Below are 22,861 nucleotides of genomic sequence, written 5' to 3'. Positions count from 1 at the left end.
GATGGAATTAACCAAATTTGGCAAAAAGGTAGCTCTTGGTCCAGAAAGTACCCTTTTTGTTAAATGGTGTAAATCAGTTCACTAGTTGTTGAGAAGTTGAAAGGTTTCTTAGATATACAACTGAGACCCTCTTGGGAGGGGGGGGGGAGGGGAGAGGGGATTGGTGCAAGAGTGAATCCCCAGGGCCAAAAAAGCATTTAGAAAAAAAGAATTTGGAGGGTATCATGTTCGATTCGCGTTTGAGTACCCGTACATGATTCATAGTAATGGGGGGGGTCTCATCAGGGGGAGGACAGGCAGAGGGGGGCACACTGACAGGGTTTGAGGGAGGGAGAGGGTGGGGGGAGCCCACGCGGGAAGGGTGACTTTTCTCATGCTCAACGGACTACAGAGTCAAGTGTTACACCCCCGGTGGAGGGCGGAGGCTGTTGTGGATTTGTATTGCGCTGTTGATACGAAAATAATAAAAAATGTTTAAAAAAAAAAAAAAAATCATGTTCGATTCGCAACGCCAGCCGAAAATGAAAAGAAAAACAGAGTGCGGCATCCCACGCTTTGTTAAATTTCAGCCCCTTGGTAGGCCAGGTCCTGGAGACCTTATCAAACTGTTGGAGGGATGCGCATGGGGCCCCTCTACTTTTTTGACTGTTCAAAGCCCCGGGGACCCCCACCTTCCCGGCACGCTTTACATTAGGAATGCCGGGGGGCTGGCCTGGCCCACCCGCAGCTCTGGGGAAAATGGAATAAATACAGGGGGGACATCTGTATCTCCCCAACGGTGGAGCTGCGTAGGGAACGAACCGAACAGATGGCCTGACTGATAGCGGAGGTGGAGGCTTCTCCGCCGCACACTTAATATTGTAATGGCCCCCCCGGACCCTACATTCTTTCTGTATCAGGCTCTCTATCTTGCAGGGCTGTCCCATGTTTACTACTTATTGGAGCTGGACATTTCTCATGGGATGCGTAAAAGCAATTGATATTTTTTCAATGTGGATACCAAGTTGAACTGGCCAATGGGGTGGTGCACTACTCAATGTGATCTCTATAAGTCATGTCCAATGTCATGTGCTGTTACCATGTTGTGTGTTGGAAAACTATAAAAAGTTTATTTAAAAAAAAGAAAGGAGGGGGGCTGTGTGGCCCCCCTCCTGGAGCCCCAGATGTCTTGGGGGACCGCCACCCTCCCAGAGCCAGCTCCAGCCATGTCCCGGGATGCCCAGCCCTGGGACATTGCAGTTTGCTATGGCATGGCGGGGACCTTCAGGCTCCCCTTGCGGTCCACGATGAAGTGGCCCTTAAAAAAAAAATATATATATATATATATGTGATCAAGACCCGATTGGGGGTTGAAACGCGTAATGGCGGATTTGCTTGGCTTGGAATAAATTGGAAATTGCACAGACTTTGGTGGTCCGCTTTCGTCCTTTGGTCCTTGAATGACTGGTGTTGGTGGCGAACTTCATTCATATATATATATATATATATATATATATATATATTCACTGAAAAAACCATAGGTTTCACACATGTTATAGTTAGCGGAAATTTTACTGATAAAAAACCAATGAAATTCCCCCGTTATAGTTAGTGCAGGAAACTATAACTCACGCGACCGCAATCCTCTGCTGATGCTAATACTGTATTTAGACACTTATTTGCCCATGTCTTCTTCCATAAATTTTTAGCTATACATATATTACAAATATTTTTTTTTCATAAAGACACATATGTCATCAGCAGAAGATTGCGGTCGCGTGAGTTATAGTTTCCTGCACTAACTATAACGGGGGAATTTCATTGGTTTTTTATCAGTAAAATTTCCGCTAACTATAACATGTGTGAAACCTATGGTTTTTTCAGTGAATTTGCAAGGTTTTTTAAATGCTAATTCCTAACTATAACGTGTGTGAAACCTATGGTTTTTTCAGTGAATTTGTACGGTTTTTTAAATGCTAAGTTACTTTACGCCATTCGTGGCGTGCGCGCCCACTTAACACAGTTCGTTCCGTGCGCGCACGGTGCGCACAGTGAACACGCGGTGCGCTTCGCGCACCGCGCGCCCACTTTACGCAGTTAGTGCCGTGCACGCACGGTGGGCACGCGGTGCGCTACGCGCACCGCGTGCCCACGTTACGCTAGATGGGCCATGTACGCACGATGCGCTTCGCGCACCGTGCGCACATGGAGGACATATTATGCGCTTCCTTGTGATAGGTAATCTGTTGAAATTTTTTTGGGAAATGCTGTGCTCTTATATGCCATGCACAAATGGTGGCCTTCGGCCACCATTTGCACACGGGGTGGAGACAGTGTGGATTTTTTTTTTTCACAAATTTTTTACCGTACGCGTACGGTAAGCGTACGGTAAGCGTAATCGGCGAAATTTTCGAAAAATAAAAAATTACCGTTTTTTGCCTTGGGGGATCTTTGAAGACTCAACTAACATGGTTATGTGCATGGGCGCTGTCTAAACAGCCCCTTTATATGTTTTTGGCATTTGTTTATCAGCTCCCCCCTCAGAGTGCGAGAGAGAAAATGGCGGCCGCCGCTTCCTGGTTTCGACCGATTCGAATGTTTACTAAGATCTAAGGGCCAATCAGAATCGCGCTCGCGCACGCCACCGTACGCGTACGGTAAGCGCACCGTAAGCGCACCGTAAGCTGGCTCAGATATATATATTGATTTAAAGGCTATTTTCTCAGAATCTACTGAACAGAATTACACCAAACCTACAAAAGGCACTTCCTTGACCTGAGGACTACCTCTCTGCCAAATTTCAAGTAATTCTGTTCAGCCGTTCGGGCTGTAGCTGTGTCTAAAGGTCCTATGGAAAAATGCATGGGAAAAAGGCGTTTTGGGACCCCCCTTTTATCTCAGACCCCGCTTGACGAATCCCCCCGAGACTTTCAGGGTAGGAGCGGAGCGTAGCGCCCCACCTATTTTGAAAAATTCGCGAGGATTCGTCAACCGGCGCCAAAGTTATTCAAAATAGAATGTTGCGGATTTCCTATGGAAACGTGGTCCTAACTATAACTACCTACTGGCGACCGCCAGTAGGTATATATATATATATATATATATATATATATATATATATATATATATATTTGTGTGTGTGTGTATATATATATATATTTGTGTGTGTGTGTATAATATATATATATTTGTGTGTGTGTGTATATATATATATATATATTTGTGTGTATATATTTGTGTGTATTTATATGTGTGTGTATATATATATATTTACTCCAATTCATGCGATTAATTCTCTCACATAAACCGAGCCCAGATCCGTATGCGTGGTTGAAAAGAAGTTTATTCGTTACATGGCAAAAATGCCCGACGCGTTTCGGAGCAGCCGCTCCTTTGTCACGGGGGACCCGTGACAAAGGAGCGGCTGCTCCGAAACGCGTCGGGCATTTTTGCCATGTAACGAATAAACTTCTTTTCAACCACGCATACGGATCTGGGCTCGGTTTATGTGAGAGAATTAATCGCATGAATTGGAGTAACTGTTAGAGGTTCGCTACCTCACCGGAGCCCGCCGCCATTAAGAGGCAGAGAAACGCGAGTGAACTTTGGATGTATATATATATATATGTGTATATATATATATATATATATATATATATATACACAGCACCCACAAGGGTTTGATGTAAAGTTCAGACTGCTAATACCACAGTGCTTTGCAGCACACGCCGGAAGAGGCGCGAGATCTTGCTGAGTAGGGCAGGACTCTTTTTGAATAAAAGCAGGTGTTCTGAACCACGTTGTCTGTAGTGAATTTGTGAAGGGCTCTGGATGAAGGATTAACCTCCGAAACACGTCAGCCTGTATACAATGCGTGCATGATGAGCAAGAGCCCAATGCTGACCTTGCTGTATGGGGAACGTTAGTGAGGGTATTCTCACAGAGGGCAACTCTCGACTGTTGGAGATATATATATATATGTATGTATGTGTATATATGTGTGTGTGTATATATATATATATATCTACCTGGCCCCAGGGGTGGGGGTCCCCGGGGCCGAAATTTGCTTCAGGAGGGGGGTCGTGCGGCCCCGAATCCCTTTAAAAAAAAAAAAAAAAAGTAAAAAATGTTTTTTAAAAAGGGATCAGGCCCCTGGGAATGGGGTCCCTGGGCCTTTATGTAATAAAATAAAAATGAAAGGCCTGGCCTCAGAGGAGGGGGTCCCCGGGGCCCAAAACAGCACAGGGAAGGGGTGGCCACAAGGCCCCCCTCCTTAAAAAGAATTGGGAGGAAAAAAACTCGCCTGGTGGCCCCGACCCCTTTCTCCACCTCTCTGCAGATTTGCCTTCTGCTATGCTGCTGTTTGGGGGATAAAGTCCCCTTCGATGGTGAGGGTCCTTAGGAGCCAAAAAGGCCTTCTGTTACCTCAAGTAAGCTCCACACTGTAGGATTGCTGAGAGGTGGTCGGAGGCCATGCTCCCTTTCTCCACCCTCTGCAAACGCGCCTCTCGGCACACTGCTGGTGGGCGGATGAGGTCACCTTGCCTCATGAAGGCCTCTGGACTAAAGTGGAATTCTTTCCCCAACCAGGAGTGCGCCAGGAGGCGTGTTTGCAGAGTGGTGGAGGAAGGGGATGTGGTCTCTGATGACCTCTCAGCATTCCAGCTATGTGGGTCTCAATGGAGGGAACAGGAGGGCTAGTTGGCCTGCAAGGACCCTCAAGAGCGAAGGGGACTTCAACCACCAATTAGCAGAGTGGCAGGAGGTGCTTTTGCAAAGTAGTGGAGAAAGGGAGCATGGCCTCTGAAAACCTTTCAGCAAACCCACTGTGTGATACTTGCTGGAGGTAACAGGAGGGCTAGTTGGCCCCCAAAGATGTCTTTGGAGGCCAACTACCCATCCTGTTATCTCCGGTAAGTCCCACACACTGTGATTGCTAAGAGGTCTTTAGAGGCCGTGCCCCCTTTCTCCACCACTACTGGTTGGGGCATGAAGTCCATCTTACTCATGAGGGCCCTTGGGGTCCATGAAGCCTTCCTGGTACCACCTGTAATTCCTACACAGCGGGATTCCTGGGTGATTTTGATATCAAAGAAACTGGAGTCCGTTTTCTTCTTGCAAGTTCCGAAAAGAAAGGACCCTTCAAAGCTGGAAAATCAAAATATATATATTCATCGTTCATCTGCAATAAGAGTAGTATGGTACTGAGGACAGTCCGCTCTTGTATTTCTAAAGTCTCTACAGAATTAGGAAATGAATCAGTAAAGTACATCATGCTTCCTTGCTAGGAAACTCTTCACAACCTGTTATTTTTTTTTTTTTTTAATGTTGGAGCAAAGTATTTTGTGACCGTATATTTCTCAAAATATGGCTCACAAGTTGAACGTTGATGCAAAGAAGTTTGGGGGTTGTGGTGCTGTCAGGTCATCTTTCCCTCTCCATCAAAAACAACTAGGTGATGGATGGAATTATCAAATTGATTTCAACCACTGGTAGTCTTTCTGGTCTGCGTTTCAATCCATCGATTTTTGCCCACCATGCCACCTCAGTTGGAACCAAACCATATTCAAATCAGTCTTGACCCTTCTCCTCGAGGGAACAGTTCAGCCTGAACTGCCAGAACATGTCTTCCCTGGATCGGAACACAAGGAACCGAGTTAGGTTAGGTCTCTTCAGCCAGGTGTATCTTTGTTCCAGTGGCACAGTGAGCCTGGTACCCACAAATGGGCATATCCAGCACACTTAGTGCGTAAAAAATGCGAACAGTCCAGCCTGAACTGCTAGAGCAGGTCCTCCCTGTACTGGAACACAAGCAACCTAGGACCGGTTTCGTCCTATTTACGGCTATTCATCCAGATATAGCTTGGTTTCAGTGGCACAATGAGCCAGAGATTCACGTCTTGGCATACCCTTTGCACTTAAAACATCAAATTGAAAAGCAACAAGGTGATGGATGGATTGCTCAAATTAATCTCAGATACTGGCATTAGCTTGGGACGTGTCCCAATCCATAGTTTATTGCACACCATGCTACTGCCGTTTGGACCCAGCCCTATCTCAATCAGTCTTGACCCTGCTCCTCTTGGGACAGTCCAGCCCGAATCTCAGACCATGCCCTCCCTGAAACAGATCCCAAGTAACCTGGGATCGGTTTCGCCTTAGTTTGCCTCTCATGACGGACAAGAAATCAGGTCCACCTTTCTAACTGCATGCCTTTCATGTGTCACTATATAGTAGTAGATGACTTGCATGCTGTTCTTTTGAACAGAGAGTAGAGGTTACTTTCGAGTTCAACTGGAACCCTGATACCAAGAAGAATTATGCCACATACCATCATCCAGGATAGTCATGGTGTTTGGTCACAGAAATATTTGCTTTCTTTAAAAATGCATGGTCGGTGGTGGCCACTTGCACCAATCGGACTGCTGGATTTATGTGCAGTTTCTGCTTTGTGATATAATTGAAAATATCTCTATTACCTAATCAATCTCTAGTTTTAGATGACCATTATGTTGTGAGTACAGTAAAACAAAAAGGAAATGCCGGAAATGTTTAATAGCTTTAGGCTGATCAGTGGATACGTGGTAACCCGATTCTTTTTCATTTCTCTTGCAGCTGTCCAGAGTGGGGAGCGGTTGTGTGCATTCAATGACCCCTATCATCAGGACCATGGAAACGGAGACAGTCAAATCTCCCAGGAGAATGGAACCGTTCAGTGTCCAAAGGGTAGCGCCTGTTATGGACTCTGGGGGAAAAAACGAGAAGGGGACATCCATCTTATAAAACAAGGCATGTGACCTTTTTTCTTTTTTGAAAATGATTGATTCACGCTCAGAAAATGTCATAGTTACATGATGCCTGCTTCTACCTTTTTGGGAACTTGGTTGCTTTGTAAATACCCTGTCGCAATTGCGTCACTTCTGTCGTTCTTGAAGGATAAAGGTTTAAGTTTGTCTCTTTTCATTTGAAAAGGCCACTTGCAAATTGCTGAAAATTCTCGGCTACAGTTGCATTAAGTGCTGAGCTAGAAAGCCATTGAAACATTTTCTATATATAGAGCAACAGTGTCATTGCAGCATGAGACCCAATACCCCAGTCCAGCCTTTGAAAGTTCAATTCCTCCGTAACTTCTATCGGTTTTACTTTGACACTACCTTATCACATTACCTTTAGCTATGTATGTTGCGTTCAACTTTAGCTCCCTGTAAATTGCAACCACATTAGTTGTTTGTTGTGTGCTTGTTGCACCTATTGTTGTAATCTGAATAGTTTGCTCTTTTCATGGTTTTTATTTTGAATTTCTAATTACTTAACGTTTTGAATCTTTCATGTAACTGTAATCGTTGTGTTAAGCAAAGGTTTACATCTACTTCCCATTTATCTTCTGGTTTTATCATTCTTTGTTCTCATGGTTTCATTTTGAAGAGTCAGTTCCTCAACCTTGAGACGTTTGAAATCCTCATTTCGAAATAATGTCCAATCACCACGGTAAAGGATTCCTTTTCAATAATGCTACAGCATACTACATTACCTAAATCGGAAATGATTAGACTGAAAAATAGGAGATACCACTCAATCACCCTTCCTGGGACAGTATTCCGTTCATATTTTTTCAAGTACTCTGAAGATTTTAAAAAATTGCCTCTAAGTGCTGGACTGACTGACACAGCGCTTATAAAGAGCACACCCCTCAAATGGAAATTTCTTAAGGTGGATACTGCAGCTTATCAGTGAGCGCGAGTGATCGAGTTCTAGCAGAAGTCAATTACAGTTCTAAGTTACTTATGAGAAGGAAGCCCTACCACCCACTAAGAAAAAATTGTGGGACTCCATGACGTCACCATCTAACCTTCTAAAATTGCTATTAGTAGTGAATGTACTCATTCTCTACAAGAAAGTTAACTTTCAGTTTGTGAATGCATTTGACAGTTCTGAAACCCAATTAAAAATTGTATCCGCTTGTGCATTGGACGCCAATGTAGGTACCTCCTGACTGCAGTGAGTGTGAGCTTTTTTGTTTATACTCTTCATAAAGTTTGGAAGGCTGGCAGTACATCTCACAAGGCCTTTCAAAAATCTAAAGGAACATTAATAGCTGCTTCCATCCCGAAGACCCGTGATCTGACAATACATGCAGAGTGACATGTCTCACTCGGCTCATTTGAATAAAATGGCTGCTCACACACAGCCTCTCCTGTCTGAGCTTACATCGATCAATCTGAAGAAGCCTAGATTTTTTACCTTCCATGGTACTAGAATATTTTGCCCAACATGTATTGAAATTGGCAAGGAAGCTAGCTCTTTTCTCCTTTTAAACTGAAAATTACAACCTACTGTGTTGTCAGCTTTTTTTAAAATCTGCCTTTTACCCAATAATTTTAAAGACAACATTCTGCAAAGCTACTCTTGATGAAAAATGTTTGAACAACATTATATAAGCATATGTATCATCCACAGAATGTAGGATGGTGACACCTTAGTCATAAAAGATGCTGGTAAAATACATAAGGTATATGTTACACACATTAAGCAATAATTGGGATTTTATTGGTGTCCACATGTGGATCACACCTCTTTTGGGAGATAGAGACTACACATAACGATTGGGGGGACTTAAACCATAGCCTGGATTTATCATAAGTGTCTGCTACGGTGAAAAATCTCTGTAGTACGATTGAGTGCTAGATTCTGTCAAACGGCACAGTGAGATCCAGCAAGATTAGCTGACAGCTTGCCCCGGATCTATCAGGTAGATAGTGTCTTTCTAGAAGACTGTGCTCACTGTCTTTCCCACGTTTAGGTCTGAAGCCTGATTGTGTCAGAGACAAATAGGAATAATTATCTAGAGAGTCTTGTATCTTGGGTGGCCACAGCTTTCTCCTGAATTTTGACCACTGCTAGAAGTCTGATGATGAGGCAAAATTAGATGTAATGAGCGAGTCGAAATAATGTTTGTTTTTAATAGTGACACAGTTAATCCTTTTTTGGACATTTGGAACACATCACCACAAACATTATTTGGACCAGTTTGCAGATGATGCATAGAGCAAGGATAGTTCTTTCAGTATGCATGCAGATGAGTGATCAGCTGACTACCTCAGTGGCTTAATGGAGCCTACAATATGTTTGAAAACTCAGGTGAAATAGCCTACACTGTTTAAAGTCTGTGAAGTATGACCTGCTGAGTTATTTCAGCTCACAAGTGATGTATAATTCTTGCAAGATGGTTGTTTTAGCCACAACCATTAGCCTAAAGGATCTTCTTTATGTTTTCTACAAAGAAGGTATTAATTATATCCCATAATAAAGTCTCATCCAAGGGCTGAATACATATGATCACATCACCTCCATCCTGATAAAACTTCATTAGTTCGCCTTGATATACTGCAACATCTTTAAAACTAGCTGCATCATTTCCAAAGCTATCACGACCAGCAACCTTGCTTATTTTTCAAGCGGGCTCGCCATCTGACAGTAGCATACTGCTGACTAGCAAGTGTAATAAAAAAAAAAGCAGCATGCTTCTTCATCCACACAACAACAATCTGGAACATCCTGATATCCATCAGGACCGCCCTAGTACTTCTCAAGTTTAGTAAAGAGTTGAAGACACACCTCTTTATATAACAAAGATTGCAGTAACAGTACGCTCCTGCTCCTAGAACCCCTACCTGTCTATTGCTCATTGACTTAATGTTTGCCTTTGACCCTGTAAAGCACTGTGATGTTTTTGGCCTAAGTTTGCCCTTTACAAATCCGCATACATACCTGCTCGCAATTTTAATTTTTTACACATTTTTACAACTGAATACTGACCGAATGCAGTCTTTTTGCATTTCAGTAATTGCCCACCTATGGGTATCGCCCGCCGATATTCTAAGCATGTTACACGAGCAACGGGGAAAGTGCAATAGGATTTAGAAGAGACACTCCTGGACTCAACATGAGGAAAATACCTAATGCATATATACAAACGATAACATGCAATGATAAAACCTTACAGTTGTGAACTATACAATTAAATACATTCCATTCCATTCCATACATACCTGGGAATCAGAAGTATTTTGTCCTCTCTTATTTATAACTCTGTTATGTATATCTATCTATGTAACTACTTGTAAATAAAAATTAAAAAAAAGTAGTAGAGTAGTTGTGAGTGTAGACTTCACAGTTCTAAAATACGAGTCTTTCTGGTAGTAGTGAAATAAGTGCCAGGTTCTTTCAGCAAGTAATAATCACTACAGTAACTGCCTCTGATATAATAAACGATGCTCCTTACCGTTTCCAGGATCTGCTGAATAGTAGCTGCAGAGAAAAGGAATCGGGGGGAGGAAAGGAAAATGAGTTACAGCCTGCAAGGGGGAAGGACAGGATTAAACTGTGCTGAATTTGATCAATAAACTGTATACCAAATTTTCATAGATTAAAAAATATATTTTTGAATTCTTGAGAATTTCATTCAGTCAGAACATATCATAATTTCAAACATCAGGAGCATCATTCATCTTCTGATATGCATCCTACATGATAAAATGATCAATTTATTCAAGTGAAAAGAATGACCCAATGCATTACGGGTTGAAAAACTTTTCTTCATGGGTAACGGTCAGCAGAACCATTAATGCTCGCTTCAATACGATAGCATAATGAGAACCACGTTGTGAAATAGTAATATGAACCGCACCCGATGTGTATCCGTAGCGGTTCTTAAAACCGCATGTGCAAACCATATATGCCTAGAACCACATGAATAATTTATAAAACAAGAGTAAAACGCGTATGATCTCAATCATATGTGAAAAAACAGTTAACAAGTGTTGAAAAGTGATGAAAGAAAAGCATATGAACCAAATAAACATAAAATAAAAATAGAACAATAATGAAAATAGTCATCTGAAAAATTGCGTGGGATAGCTAAAAAATATCAAGTGAGCGAACTGTGTGAGGTTATTGATGGTGCACATGTGAAGATAAAAGGAACATTGTTCTGAATTCCATAGTGCAGTGTAGATCAATGAATCACAGTACTGGAAACAAAGATCATCATAGTAAAGTTGGGTTTGTGTATTTTCCTTAGCAATGTTTCCATAGAACAGAAAAGTAAATCAGAAACGACAAAAAGCACTCTGATGTGGCTAGTCATTGGATTGAACATGGGCACAGTATCACCCAAATACTTTTTCAAATCCTAGAAGTGTAATACCACAACCTGACATTGAGAGTCACAAAAGACTTCTTAAAAGAGAGTTTTTTGGGATATGAAAATCGGACACTTACAGCCAAATGGCATGAATGATAAATTGGAAATCTGTTTTTTGTAATGCAAACACAAGCAGATGATGGACAGAGCGCTAAAACTTTTCAGATACTCGCCACCAGTCACAGATCTATCTGGGTTGAATCCATCATCGTTCTTTAGCTCACTTCGCCACCCCAGTTCAGACCCAGCTATATGCAAATAAAGTCTTGACCCTGTGCCTCATGGGAACAGTCCAGCCCGAACTGCCAAGCCAGGTCTTCCCTGGACCGGAAACGAGCATAATGGGACCAGTTTTGGGGTAACATCCCTCATCAGCCAGGCTAGCTTGAATCCCGTTGCAAAGTGAGCAGTGGACCCACATCTGGGCATACCCTGCCAACTTAGGGTGAACAAAGCAAACACAAGGAGGTGACAGAGGGAGCTCTGAAACTTTTCAGACACTCACCCCCAGTCACTGATCTGGGTTGAATCCATCATCGTACTTTAGCTCACTTCGCCACCAGCGGTCGGAGGCTTTCCGATCGACATCGTAATCAGGCCCATAGTGATTATAGTGAGCATATTAGTTTTTGTGTTCACATGTTTGTTTTTTTGACACATTTTTCTGTTAGTTAGACGGTCACCAGTGGTGTTAAAGAGGTTTTGATGGTTCCACTTGTTTGATGATCGGGATCATATGCATTTCACTCTTGTTTTGTAAATTATTCACGTGGTTCTAGGCGTACATGATTTTCTTATGCGGTTTTAAACACTGCTCCGGATACATGTTGGGTGCGGTTCATAGCGCAGATTAGTTCCCAAAGTGCTGTGTGTTGGTTCTCATTTTGCTTCTGCATCAACGTGAGCATGTATCGTTCTGTTTGCAGTTACGGCCGCTGGACCAGTTGCTCTGCATATTGACAACGCAGTGATGAGGTTTCCTAATGAAGCTGCATTTATGTACCAATTCTAATGCTATTGTTTCAGGTAATTGTGCTGTTTTATATGGCAACTTAGCACACTAAACCACTACAGACAACAAAAATATAATTTATATTAATATGGAATTAAATCAGTTTTTCACTTATCAAAAATGTGGATAAACAGTAAAAGAAAAAAATATATAACAATTGATAAATACAAAAGAAGAAAAGAAATTCCATAAAACTAGGAGCCAAAATAATAGAGGTTGTGGGCGAAGTACACCGGAATAGCAGTGTGCAGGATTGCGGACAGACCACACCAATTTAATCATTGTTCTAGTTTTTGCATAGTGATGCTTTTTCAATAGTGGTAGCCTATTGTGGTTTTTTCCTTTCCTTTGTATTTTTGTGTAGTGAACGGACTGTGAAAACCCTAAAAAAGAGAACCCACTTAGAAGTTGTAGCATGCCTCACGCTCACATTTTCTAGCCACAGATTGAAATAGCCAAGCAAGGTTAGGGTCAGATGTTTGACAATCACAAGATTGATGTTGCTTAAGAAGATTTGCACCGGTTCTCTCTTCCTACCTACTGGTCAATAACAGATCATCCGAGTAAAGGCGAGGGGAAGATGTTGTGAGAAGAGAAGTTGTTCATAGTGAAATACGTTCCAAGTTTTTTTATAAGGTTCAATGGCAGAATACCCCTGTGCATTAGTGGAACTCCTGTTCCTCTGCCATGAGGGCACTATTATCCGTTTGAGGTAATGACCTCACAGTAAGAGTTAAGCTAAGATTCTTTTGTGACTAGAAAATCAGCTAGTTTGTCATAATGATTGACAGCTGACCTGCCGTTTTTAATGTCACCATTATCTAGGTAGAATCTAGTGAAATGTATTCACAAATCAGTTTAGGAAGATGTTTATTGAGATTGCTGTGAAGTAAGTATTTAATTTAATTTAATTGTGGGTTTATATAGCGCTAGAATCGACTCCCGGAGGAGTATCTCCGCGCTTCGACCGCTGGGGAACCCATCCTGGCTCACCCTGAGAGATGGTCCCTAATGGGTATCTCTAAGGTGCGACCAAGCATCCCCGGCGGTCTGGGGGGGCCGTTGTGAAGATGAGGCAAGCTAATGCCCAGAGTTGCCGAGTGTGGTCCCTGACTGGAGTAGGGACCGAGGCGAGAATTATCGAGCCCGCTGACCCTGGTCCACGACCCTGCCGCGTTGGGAATCGAACCCTGGTCCCGGGCCGTCCTCTGCTTACGGGTCTGCCGCCTCTAACCAGTGAGCCACACCTCTCCACAGCTAGTGGTTACCATGGAGTATAATGATGACTTGGGTTCAGTGTTTGCCTGGCCGCTTTATTTACTGGCACCGGTCGCAGTCTGCAGGTACTGCACGGGACTGCAGGTACTGCACGGGAAGTAAGAAACCAAATACATCAGTGGGTGAAGATGTGCGAGGCAGTCACCTAATGTCTGATGGTGTCTGCATGCCAAAGTCTGCTCTTGTGGCTGGGTGCCTGCCTCTTCCACCTGGAATGCTGAGGAATGTAGTGCGCCTGACTGGGTCACTCACAAAAGAGCGTGATGCTCATAGAAGGGCTAACACTGCTTATTGGTGGTTTTTGGTAAAGTCCCTGATACCACCAGCAGGTTACAACAAAGAAAGAGACCACTGTCTTCCGCAAGGCTGTTAAGGATGGTGCACCCCTAATGTCGGCCACTAGTGTCTGCTTGCTGGTTCGGGTACGCAGGAACATGGTGGTTGTCTTCTACTACCCAGTATGTTGGAAAATGTTATCCATTTGATTTTGTTCCGCTTTGTGATCTCAATGCCAGGATATTTTAAGCAAGAAATATAGTTCAAACCCTGGGTGAGTGTGTAGCAACATTGTGGTACAGATAACTGGACATGTGAGGCAGAGTCTCGGGGTGGCAGACAGTTGAACTATAGCTTGTTGGGGGATGAGTCTTGCTGGAGTGGAATAGATTAGTCTTTGTAGTCTCAGAGCTCTGGAGTGTCACTATACAGTAAGTTCAGTTGCCACCCATTGCAGCAGTTTGCACAGGAGTCGACAGTCATACTTACAAGAATTCTTTCCGAAGTATGAGAATCAGTCCGGGTGCCTGAAGCCTGGAAGAGACTGTGTCTGCCTATTCCCCACACTCTCCTGTACCATATTTCTAGATAGTCTACAACCTGTGATCTGGAAGTCTGTCCGCAAGGAAAGGAGAATGGTTAAAACAATTTATTAACATAAAAAATGCAGCCTTTTCACAAGAAGTAAACACGCATTGATTACAATGGTAACACATTGACCGATATCTTGTATTGAATTGCTACCTACGTTGCTCACTGTTATTCTGGGTACAGACAATGTGCTGTCACATAGTATTATCAAATGGATTGATAATCAGATTTGGTGTAAGTGTGTGACAATTGTACAGTGACAAAGAAATAAATGTTGATAATCTCTCTATACTTTTCATAATTAAGGCCTTTTTGTATATACTTTTAGGGACCTAAATACAAACTATACTAAAGTGTACTAACTGTAAACCCAGTTAAAGTCAAGTGTGCAAACAAAATGATGGTTACCCCTGTGACTATGATCTGCTGTGGCCCTCCTTTTTGAAGATACCTGTACACAGTATGTGCAAATGGCTGGTAGCCGTCTGGAAAACATAACTGGAAAATAGGCAACAATAATTAAACATCAGCTCCTAGAGGGACCACTGGAAGCCTCTGGAAGCAATCAATTGATGGCCAATGCAAACTCATATACATCCTTCATGCTCAGAATGGCTCATATTTTCTTTTAAGAGCTTAGCGTGTCCATACAGCCCATAGAGCTGGTCTGGTTGCTTGTTAGTAGGCTTTCCTGTTTTCAGTTTCTATTTTTAGTAAATTCTGGTGTTTTGTTTTGTGTTATTCAATACTTTACACAAACCGTGGTTATCAATGGTTACACATTTTTGCGCCATTAAAAATAACAGTGTTTTTCCGTTGTTTATATAATGTTTTGCTTTTATTATTGCTTGCTTTCTCCATTGATAGTGCATGGTATATAGACAGTGTGCATACAGTGTATATGAAGTCCAAATACATTTTTACGAACCAAACTTATTGTAGTACACCATACAATACTTCTTCAGTGAGTCTTTGGTCATGCTCGCTCGCTCTTTCCTTCCCATGTAAACCTTTAAACCCATGTGAAAAGGCCCTCTCAACGTTGGCACTTGAGACTGGCAATCCCAAAGCAACCAGTACACAATTTGCTAACTCTGGTCACTGACGTAGCTTTCCATGCCAATATTGGTGCTTCTGAGGATTGCAATTCTCTGGGACAGGTTCTGCAACATATGCATTGAATTGGGCGCATATCCCCTCAGAGTTATTAAAGCAGTCAAAAATAAAGCAGTACTTTTCAAAATCCGGAGAAAATTTCCATTTACGGAAGGGATCTAGAATTTGTGCTGAGTACCACAGTGAGGCTTCATTGATGCCAAATGCCATGGTTGGTGAAGGGACATTTCTATGCTTTATTGCAAGCCATTTCTCATACATTGTAAAATAATATTTCCTGAAGTGATCCTGGACATTTCTTTGCTTACCACGTGGCAAGCATACTAACATGAAACATGTTGTAGTGCCAAAGTCACATTAAAGTGTTGCCCAGCCTACTCTCAATTATGCTGAACACTTGGTAGACAAGGGTGTTTTCAGACTCTAGTTTTTAGGTCTCGCCTAGCAATGCAGCGCATGTGCTGCTCGCTCCAGGCGAGATCTATTTTTGTCTCTTTTCTTGCTAAGCGAGGTGGAAGCTCCACCCACGCTTCTTACTGGCGCGCGCCAAATCCGTGGCTTTTATTGGGAGGGAAGCTTGTTTGGTTCCCTATCTGTCTTATTTCGGCGTGCACGCGCCTGGAAATGACATATGCACGCGCTGCTTTGGTTTCTCCGGGCGTTTCGTGTAATAGCAGTGCGCGTCTTCACTTTCTTTGCTCTGCGATTCCACAGTTTCTTATCTCTGCACACTACACTTTACATTAACCTTCGGTCGCTCCTACCATCTTACCCACTCCTTCCTCACTCCACTCTGCTGTCCTGTTGGTTACATTGTGATGTGACTATAAAAAACAGTGTCAGGATTGTATTAACATCTTTAAAGCAGTGGGAACGCAGGGAGTAAACAAAGTGAAAGCGCGCGCATGGCGCTATAAAAATAAAACACCAGTTTTAGGATCTCAAGCTGCAACCCGCAAACACCGCATTATACATACAGCACACGTACAGTTTTCCATCTTTCCACTCTGCTACCACAATGATCTTGCACAAAGCATTAGGCCACAGTGCCACACTACCCACTTACTAATGCGCTCTTGGCCCGTGTATTTGCCCTTACTACCTAGATTTCTCTTACAAACTGTACACATGCCTTCTAATACCCTTTTTTTCAATTACATCTCTGTATAATTTTGGGGCTTTTCCCTCCCCACACATTTTTGTATCCCTTTGCGCACACACTTTCTCTCCTCGGCCCAGCCCCTCCTCCCTCCACTCAATTGCTGCTAGTCACACACCAACGCGAGTATAAACAGTCGCTTTAAACACATGCTCTACAGCCCTGTTTGGCTGCTTCAAACACTTTTTCCTAAATTTGATCTTTCGCACCATCTGGCAGCGCCTTGCCGCATGAATCGGTTCGTCCTTCACTTCTTTTTACCTTCCCCCCGTGTTGGCCCTACTTTGACATTATCTACTACTGATCAAAGGGTTGTATAGGAATAAACAAACGCTGTAGCAGTTTGAAGCCGCTATCCCAGGATAAACATACCTCCACACAGTATCACTACCCGCATTTAATCGGCTTCTGCACATTTCATTTTGCCCTTAATTTGCACACTTACAGGCAATTGTACTCTAGTACAGCTTTATAAACTGCTTTCGAAACTATGCACAATACAAACTCGAAGCCTCCTATTTAGCACACAACTCGCCGCCCTTTCGCCAAAAAACGTCAACACGCATGCTTTCTTATTATCAAAACTGCCTTCAAATAGGGATTCTACCAAGATCCCATTTCTGACTCTTAACACTTTATTCTACCTCATTAAGCCCCTTAGCTCTGCCTTGTATTAATACTACTGTTACAAACCCCTCTTCCCCGCCCACTCTTCCCATTTCTCCTGTATGTAAGTCTATCCCAGCTTTTCCCATACCTGCTAAAATTAAGGCCCGTTGCACCTTAACCTAATTTCTCCCAGTAGCGCAACTTACTTTACCTACAGATTTAATTCACACTACAAATAAGTCATCCTACCGCCAAAGCACTGCCTGCTCCAAATCGCTGCTGCACCAAATTATTCTTCGCACTGTTTTGTTAGAAAACACGCAAAGGGCGCGTTTAGGTCTATGTTAGTGCTGGTTAAAGCGTGATATATGTAAACACAGACGCTGCGCTGTTTTTAGGCTACTAATGCAACACTAGCATTATTCCGCAGAGTACTCCTCACAGCAAATCGGTTGTGCCACATTTACTTCAACCATCAGGCATTAATTTAGCCTTTTATGCTATTCATAGCCCACACATATGCACTAAACAGCTTTTCACTACCTCCCACGACAATTTGCAGGGCTTATACCCACACAACCGTTTGACCCTTGCTTTTTTCCCCCTGCCGGACCCCTCCAACCCTCAATTACAAATTGCTGTTGGTGCGCACAGTTATTGATCTTCGCACTCTGGTACCGCAATAATCTTGCGCACAGCATTAGCCCGCAGCGTCACACTACCCATCTACTAATGCGCTCTTGTGCCATGTATTTGCCTTTACTACCTATTGTTATGTATCTCACGCGGTGACTTACATCAGGTTCCCGCACATACTTTAAAACCACCTCCGCTCGTTCTTTCCCTCCCACCCACTCATTCCTCCCTCCATTCTGCGACCGTGTTGGTTACCTTGGATTGTGACTATTACAAACAGTGTTAACATATCAAGCTGCAACCCACAAAACACTTTAAATCCACCTCTGTTCCCTCTTTCCTTCCCACCCACTCCTTCCTCACTCCATTCTGTGCCTCACATTGCACAGTCTGTATTCCAAACAGTGTAAGGATCACAAGCAGCAACCCGCAGACACTGCATTAGACATACAGCACGCACACAGTTTACCATCTCTGCACTCTGCTACTGCAATAATCTTGCGCAAAAGCATTAGCCCACAGCGCCACACTATCAATCTACTAATGCGCTCTTCCCCGTGTATTAGTCCTTACTACCTATAATTCTCAAGCAAACTGTTTACTGCACACACACATGGCTTACAGTCCTCTTATTCTCCTTACATTTTTGTATAATTTGGGGGATTTACCCCCACACATTTTTTGTTTCCCTTTGCGCACACACTAACTCTCCTTGGCCCAGCCCCTCCTCCCTTCACACAATTGCTGCTAATCACACGCCCCTGCGACTATACACAGTCGCCTTAAACACATACTCTCCAGTCCTTTTAGGCTGCTCCAAACGTTGTTTCCCAAATTTTATCTTCGGCACCATCTAGGCGCCTTGCCATATGAATCTGTTCGCCCTTCACTTGCTTTATACCTCCCCCTCTCCCCCTCCCCTCCCCCCCCCCCCATGTTATCCCTCCTTGAACATTTTCTACTGTTGATCAAAAGGTCGTACAGGTATCAACAAACGCTGTAGCAGTTTTAAGCCACTAACCCACAATAAACGTTCTCCCATAGAGTATCACTCCCCACATTTAATTGGCTTCTGCACCTTTCATTTTGCCCTCATTGATAGAATTCCACACTAACAGGGCAATTGTACTCTTGTGCAGTTTTATAAACTGCGGACACTACAAAGCCGGAGCCCCATATTTAGCACAACTCCCCGCCCCCAAAAAAGTCATGCCACATGCTTACACATTATCAACGCTACGCTCTAGCGGGAACCCTATGAACAACACATATTTGGGTCTGACTCCGTATTCTGCCTCATTAAGTTTTGCCCCCTCAGCCATGTATTAATACACCTTTTAAAATCCTTCTTCCCCGCCCACTCTTCCTATTTCTCCTAAGAGTAAGTCTATCCTTACTTCTTCCTTACCTGCTAAAATTAAAGCCCCTTGCACCATAAACTCATTTCTCCCATAGTACAACTTACTCTACCTACAAATTTAAATTATACTACAAACAGGTCGTTCGGCAATTAAGGGCAAAGCACCCCCTGCTCCAAATCGCTGCTAAGCCAAATTATTCATATCCGTGTTTTCATACAACACACGGAGGGGGCGCCCTTCAGGTATATGTTGGTGCTAGGCAGAGCATGGCATATGTATACACAAAGCCTGTGCTGTTTTTAAGCTGCTAATGCAACACTAGCATTATTCCACAGGATGCTTCTACCAAATGCTAATCGGTTGCTACACATTTAATTAAACCATCAGGAATTCATTTTCCCCTTCATACTTCCCATAACCCACACATGTGCACTACAGAACTTTTCCCTGCCTCGCAGGAAAATTACGTGCTCGCACACACAAGTTTGCCCTTCACTTTTTGCCTTACCCTGTTATACCCCTCCTTCCTCAATTACAAGTTGCTGCTCATCTACACAAGCAACTATCTCAAAAGTGCCAGAAATGCTATACCAATATCACTATAGTAAACTATTACCCCACGCAGTAGATACTACCCATTTGTAATATGCATACCGCGCTTTAAGTGCAGTACAAAAACTAGTGACAGCACGGCATGGGTATACACACACGCTATACTAATTTATTCCTGCTGATCCAAACTGGCCATTTCCCTGCACCGTAGTGGTACCCACATGCTAATAGGCTCCTACACATTTAATTTTACCCCTTAAAAGTTATTTTTCCTCTTTATACACCTACAGGCACTACACACACCCTAAAACACTTTTTGCTACCTTATAACTTAATTTCTGCCGCACATACAGAATTTCCTGTTCACTCCTTGCTCTTTTCCCCTGCCCACCAGCCTTATCCTCCGTTTATTACATATTACTGCAGGTCACTTCACAAGCAGCCATTTTTCAACTAACACCATTGCTATACCAACACTCTTAACCAATAGCATTCGACCCTGCACTAGCGTCATACCCATTTGCTAATACGCTATGCATCTTTTGCTTTGCATACAATACATCATTTTACCTTCATTACTTTACACACCCCACATACACCGCTAAACGTTTTTTTATACACCTCACATGTTCGTTTACATCAACTTGCCACACACATTTCTGCTCTGGCTTTGTTTACTCCTTCCCTCCCATCTGGGCCTTTATCCTCCATTCTGTGCTCATGCTCCTTAGATTTCGATGTACCTATTTACAATCAGTGTGATCGTATCAAGCCGCTACTTAAAAAAAGATGCATTAAACGCATAGCACGCATACAGTTTTCACTCTAGTCACAATGCTACCGCAATAATCTTGCACTTTACATTTACCCCCAGCGACCCATTACCCATTCAGTAATGCGATCTTCTATCAATTGCAATAGGTCTCGCATTTACGCGAGTTTGAGCTATAGACATTGTAAATAGCAATGCCTTTTATTTATGTTTTGGTTTTTAAAATATAAATAAAAGGCATTGTCCTTTATAATGCCAATCGCTTAAACTCTCACAAATGCAAGACCTATTGCATTGCAAATGCTTGTTTGATTATGTCCACTACAGCAGTCATGTCTTCCTGTAAAAATCTAAGACTGCAGTAGAGTGTACTTTTTTCACATCACTGTCAATACGTAACCTAAGATCCTCACATTTCTTGCCTTCGGCATTATCACTAAGCAAAAATTCTGTAAACATGGATAATCTAGCATTCACAGCCTCTAGGACTGAGACCCACCGGCTAAATGACACAGATGGAATGACTCTTTCTTTGATGCAAAACCAAAGGGTATGATGGACAGTGTTGAACATTGCAAGCACTCGCCCCCAGTCAACTGATCTGGGTTTAATCCATCATCATTCTTTAGCTCACTCCGCCACCCCAGTTCAGACATGGCCATATGCAAATCAGTCTGACCCTGTGCCTCATGGAAACAGTCCAGCCCAAACTGCCAAGTCATGTCTTCCCTGTACTGGAAACATGCATCCTGGCACCGGTTTCTGGCTAATCAGCCGTCATCAGCCAGGCTAGCTTGATTCCAGTGGCAAAGTGAGCAAGGGACCCACATCTGGGCATACCCTGCCAACGTAGGGCGAACAAAGCAAAACCAAAGGGGATGATGGACGAAGTGTTGAACATTGCAAGCACTCACCCCCAGTCAACTGATCACTACGCCACTGAAGTCAAGCTATCCTGGCTGAAGAGGGGTGGAACCCCAAAACCGGTCCTAGGATGCTTGATTCCGGTCCAGGGAAGACGTGGCTTGGCAGTTCAGGCTGGACTGTTCCCATGAGTCACAGGGTCAAGACTGATTTGCATATGGCTATGTCTGAACTGGGGTGGCGTGGTGAGCAAAATAACAATGGATTAAACCCAGATGTGTGACTGGGTGTGAATGTTTTGCCAATGTGCAACATTCCGTCCATCTTGTGTGTTTTGCTGTTCGCCCCATGTGGGAAGGGTATGCCCAGACGTGGGTCCCGTGCTCACTACGCCACTGGAGTCAAGCTATCCTGGCTGAAGAGGGGTGAAACCCTGAAACCGGTCCTAGGATGCTTGATTCCGGTCCAGGGAAAACATGGCTTGGCAGTTCGGGCTGGACTGTTCCCATGAGGCACAGGGTCAAGACTGATTTGCATATGGCCATGTCTGAACTGGGGTGGCGTGGTGAGCAAAATAACGATGGATTAAACCCAGATCTGTGACTAGGGGTGAATGTTTTGCCAATGTGCAACATTCCGTCCATCATCTTGTGCGTTTTGTCTTTCTTTGATGCCACACAAAGCACATAATGAGAAATATTTGCGTTTTAGTTCCAAAGCATAGCGAAACAGTGCACCAGAATCGACTACAAAGTCAATAGTTTTCTTCATTAAATCTGTAGATTGTAAAGATGCGTTCAGCATACCACCTCACAAGTGGCAAGAATCTCTTACAGGGAAGCAATTCAGCTCAGGGATCGATTTCACACAACTTTTTCATATACGTAGCTGAATCACTGCAAATACCAACTATCACTCCAATCTTTGTTGAACTTGGTAAGAACTTTTTGCAGCAGCATTCCAAGTGACACTGCGTTCCATGTTTTCCAATTGTCTGGTTTCCAGTGGCGGCTCCCCCGCTAAGGCAGAGGAGCGCCGCGCCACTACTTTTTAGCAGTGTAAATAAAGGAAAAATAAAATGATAATAACAATGTTATTCATCATTTTATTTGTTCCTGCTACGGCAGCTTTGCGGGTAGGGTGGAGTTGCTCTGCTGACAGAGGAGCAGGGGGAGGAGTGGTGGGCACTCTGTGTGCATGAATGCTTGGCCAGCCGTTTTGGGCCGGCCAATCATTCATGCATACTTTGCATGTTCTCTGTCCAGGTGGCATTACAGCCTGGGTGGAGAAATGCCCAGGCCCCCAGTCCCTGTCTGAGCGCCGAACCACCACGCTCCGACCAACGAGAACGCTGCATTGCAGCATTGTGATTGGCTTAGGGGAGCCTGGGTGTGCTTCTGTTTCTGGCCAGAGTGGAGGGACGACAAAGGAGAGGCGCAGTGAGGAGGTGAGT

The 22,861-nt window shown here is 43.4% G+C and overlaps 1 protein-coding gene across 3 annotated transcripts in view; it reads left to right on the top strand.

The window, feature by feature from the left end:
* BMPR2 (bone morphogenetic protein receptor type 2) overlaps nucleotides 1-22,861 on the top strand; it is a 626,887-nt gene that overhangs the window by 309,373 nt on the left and 294,653 nt on the right. For all 3 annotated transcript variants that reach the window (XM_085648967.1, XM_085648966.1, XM_085648965.1), the window contains one exon: nucleotides 6,595-6,768. Coding sequence is in view for 2 of the 3 variants with exons in the window: in XM_085648966.1 (XP_085505092.1) it covers nucleotides 6,595-6,768 (174 nt within the window). In the remaining variant the exon portion in view is untranslated. The remainder of the gene's footprint in view (nucleotides 1-6,594; nucleotides 6,769-22,861) is intronic.

Source organism: Triturus cristatus, chromosome 3_2 (genome assembly GCF_964204655.1).
Source record: "Triturus cristatus chromosome 3_2, aTriCri1.1, whole genome shotgun sequence".
In the NCBI taxonomy this organism is placed as follows: Eukaryota; Metazoa; Chordata; class Amphibia; order Caudata; family Salamandridae; genus Triturus; species Triturus cristatus.
This window is presented reverse-complemented; position numbering and strand designations above follow the sequence as displayed.